The 4,012-nt window shown below is 34.4% G+C and overlaps 1 protein-coding gene across 1 annotated transcript; it reads left to right on the forward strand.

Annotated features, from left to right (window-relative positions):
• The first annotated feature begins 1,799 nt into the window (after positions 1 to 1,799).
• LOC107789036 (uncharacterized) lies at positions 1,800 to 3,078 on the forward strand. The gene is made up of 2 exons (XM_016610810.2): positions 1,800 to 1,932; positions 2,503 to 3,078. Exons 1-2 carry the CDS (start codon positions 1,926 to 1,928, stop codon positions 2,874 to 2,876), a joined length of 381 nt encoding a protein of 126 aa, XP_016466296.1. The 5' UTR covers positions 1,800 to 1,925; the 3' UTR covers positions 2,877 to 3,078.
• The last annotated feature ends 934 nt before the right edge of the window (positions 3,079 to 4,012 follow it).

Raw genomic sequence — 4,012 nt, forward strand, 5'->3', positions numbered from 1 at the left:
ACTCATACCTCCCAGTCACTCAACACTCGGCACTCGCACTCAGTAGGTACCTGCGCTCGCTGGGGGTGTGTACAGACTCCGGAGGGGCTCCTTCAGCCCAAGCGCTATAATCTACACGGACAACTCACGTGCTATAATAATAAAGTATATAAAGCATGCTGCAGGCGGGCAGCCCCGATCCACAATAATCCTCACAATCAGGCCTTCGGCCTCACTCAGACATCAATCTCTCCAGTCTCTCGGGCTCACAGTCACTCATGCCACTCGGGCATACCTTCAAGTCACTCAGCACTCGGTACTCGCACTCAGTAGGTACCTGCGCTCACTGGGGTTGTGTACAGACTCCGGAGGGGCTCCTTCAGCCCAAGCGCTATAATCTGCACGGACATCACCTGCTGCACGGACAACTCACGTGCTATAATAATAAAGTATATAAAGCATGCTGCAGGCGGGCAGCTCCGTTCCATAATAATCCTCACAATCAGGCCCTCGGCCTCACTCAGACATCAATCTCTCCAGTCTCTCGGGCTCACAATGTCATAAAAATAGCCCAAAATGATGATATGATGTATCAATAAATAAAAACAGAGACTGAGATATGATATGCAATGAAATGAATATGACTAAATATGAATTTTTAATTTAACACAATAATTCACAGCAATATGACCTCTGTGGGTCCCAATAATATTGGCACATAGCCTCAACATGATTTTTAATATGCTTTTCAGCTCAATTTCTTTAACTCATAAAACTGCATGGACAATGCCAAGATCATTTAACTATAAAATTCTACAGAAACAATTATATCACAATTTCTATAGTGCACGCCCACACGCTCGTCACCTAGCATGTGCGTCATCTCCCAACAATTCACGAAATACATATATTCAGGGTTCATACCCTCAACTCCAAGATTAGAAGATTCCTTTTTAAAATGGGGCCCCTCGAAAATTGGGGGGCTGAGCATATGCCTAGCTTACTTGCCAAGCCGTTGAGCCGGCTCTGAAAATGGCTAATTGGCTATATTTACATGAAATTATATACACGATTAGCTTACCTGATCACTTTATTATATTTTTTAGTTTAATTAGGATTAAGAGTATGTACATCAAACTTGGTGAAGTCAGAAACTTAAAATTGACAATATCAATTGTAATTTGTAAGTGTACTTAAAATGAATTGCCAATTTCCCCGAAATCTTCAGTGTCTACAAGTGTTAAAACGTTAAAAGTTAGATTTTATGTAGTTAGCTTTATTATTATTAGTTGTTTTAGATTAAGTTAAAAGGATAAGAAAATTCAGAACAATTATCACATAAACGAATACTCTATGTTATATTAATATGCTAAGTGAACCGAAAAGTAATTTTGAAATTCAGGTCATCATTTGCATGTAGTAGATAAATATTCTTAAAACCGAATTAAGAAATTATATATTGTTCAAGCCATTATTCTGGATGTGTATTTTTATATTATAAAAATACAATATAGATTATTCTAGAACTCTAGCAATTATGTTCGTCTCAGAGTTTACGTCAAGTATTAACGTAAAATGCGTAAAGAAATATTAAAAGGCAAATTTAGTCATTATAGAGTTGTAGGTTTGGTCAACCGTTAGATATTTAATTAGTCAAGAGGAAAATAATGTACGCTATTCAAATTTTAGAAGTTTAAATATTAAACAGGGGTCATGGGAACATTATTTTCACCCATTAATTAAATATTACTGTTACAGAGGCGAGTCATAACTCATAACCTTTCTCTAAGATGTTCAGTTTTATGTTATCGCATTAATTAGCGAGAATTTAGCTTATGAGTTATGACACATCTTCAGCTATCTCTAGTATTTAAACTCCTGGGACTTTGTACAATTCTATCTTGCAAAACCATCTTATCTCTTCCACAGAATTACAGACACGAAGAATGAAAAGTAAGGGATTCCTAAACCTTTTTTTCCTTAAACTAATGATGCTTACGTCTACAAAGAAATTGTAGTACTTGATTATTGTAAGTCTCTTTGTTTTTGGTTTTCTAAACCATATAGCAGTGAGTTCCTCATATTTCTCTAAAATTGATTTTTTAAAATAGTGAAAAATCTAGATTTTTTTTTACTCGTGTTTCAGATTGGTAGTTAATTTGCCATGACAGTGTCCTATTTGTCATATTATTTTAGAACACAAAAGTGTCATGTGTGTTTGTACACTGAATAAAAAACACGTAGAAATACAACCTATATGTTCGGCCGAACTCAATTGTTTTGATTCAAACTTCATATTTGTCTAAAAAAATTCATTAAATATGTACAAATTATTAATTTACAACTCAATAACTTAAAAAAATTAGAATCCCAAACTTATCAGCTTCAAATTCGAGCATCGTATCTCCTAGAGAGCAATTTTCATATTGTAGCACATAATTTATATTATTTTACATGTTACTAATCTCATTATTTTTAAAGCTTCGAAAATAAAAACTTATGATGGATGTTATTTGCGTGCAGTGACACCACATTCAAAGGCATTCATTATTCTCATTGTTGTGGGGGTATTTGTACGTGACACTTCAGCTAGGAAGCTCCTGGGAGATGCAGTAGCTACAATCTTTGACTACAAGATCCCTGCAGCAGATGGCTTCGGACTAGGTGCCCAAATTGTAGGAGGGTCTGGTGGAGGAGGAGGAGGCGGTGGCGGTGGAGGAGGTGGAGCTTTTACTAGTGGATTTGGTTCAGGATTTGGATTTGGCTTCGGTAGCGGTCAGGGATCAGGTTTAGATGGTACCGGCGGAGGCGGCGGCGGTGGTGGCGGAGGCGGAGAGAATGGTGGTAGCGGTTATGGCTTTGGAATAGGAGAAGGTTTCGGTGGAGGTGGTATCTGATCCAATAAATTTGCCGCATTGAAGAATAATTGGAAGTGAAAAAAAAAAACCAAAAAAAAAATAACAATTTGAAGTTGGCCGAAGCTTTAATTTTATGTTTTAAGCTTAGTATGTGAGAATATTCACCATTTGAAGCTAGCCAATGTCCCATCTGATTGTAGAAAGTGAAGATTGAAGAATAAAGGCATGTTTATGCTGACAATTCATGAACTTGTTTGTTTTAATTGATCGTTGTTTCCTTCCTGTAATTCACTTTGAACAATTTGCTCAATGAAAAAAAGAAATCAAAATGACAGATTATGCGCACATGAAAATATAAAAGAAACGAGGAGAATCTATCAAATTTTCAATGTCAATTTGAACATCAATTTTTTATCTTTTGAAATAAATTACTCCACTTATGTTAAAATTGCATGCATAAAGTGTAATCACAATTTTTTATAGTTAAAATGAAAAAGAATCTTAGTCATAATTTGTTTAAATCTTCAAATAGTAATATTGTTTAACAAAGAGGAAACAAAAAATAAAAAGGAGTACTAATTAAGGGAGAGTAATTTATTTTTAAACCCCACTATCTCATATTTTTCTTTAAAATGTTTACTTATCTATACTAATTTTGAAACTTATTTACTCCCACTATTAAGGTTTTAACTTAATTACAACTTCGTATATAAATTATCAATTTTATATATTTTTAGTATTAATTAAGTGTTCCCTAATTAATTCTTGCTTACAATCCCCAGGTATCTTCTAAAAAATCGAATCAGTCGAATTTTCAAGTTAATCCAATAGTAGTCATTGTTGGATGATAAAGGAGGGAGTCTAACTGAAACATTTAGCAATAATTGGGTCTAAGAAGAAACTAAATTCCCAGAAAAGTTTTCGTTTTGCTTCTCCGGTTAAAGAAATGCCAGTTTCAGATCTTTGTGCGAAGCTTAAAAAAATTCTTGAACAACAACGTGCCAGTAATTAGATGAATCTGTTAGGTTAGGTATTTTGAAACAGTAAAAAAATGACATATATTAAAAATTAATCTCCATTGACAGCCATTATAATGCTTTGAAACTTTGAATTCAAAAATCAAATTTTGTGAAATTGTTATTTGTTTGAATTGGGTATTGTTGCAAATGAATGAA

The sequence above is a fragment of the Nicotiana tabacum genome, chromosome 2 (assembly GCF_000715075.1).
Source record: "Nicotiana tabacum cultivar K326 chromosome 2, ASM71507v2, whole genome shotgun sequence".
In the NCBI taxonomy this organism is placed as follows: Eukaryota; Viridiplantae; Streptophyta; class Magnoliopsida; order Solanales; family Solanaceae; genus Nicotiana; species Nicotiana tabacum.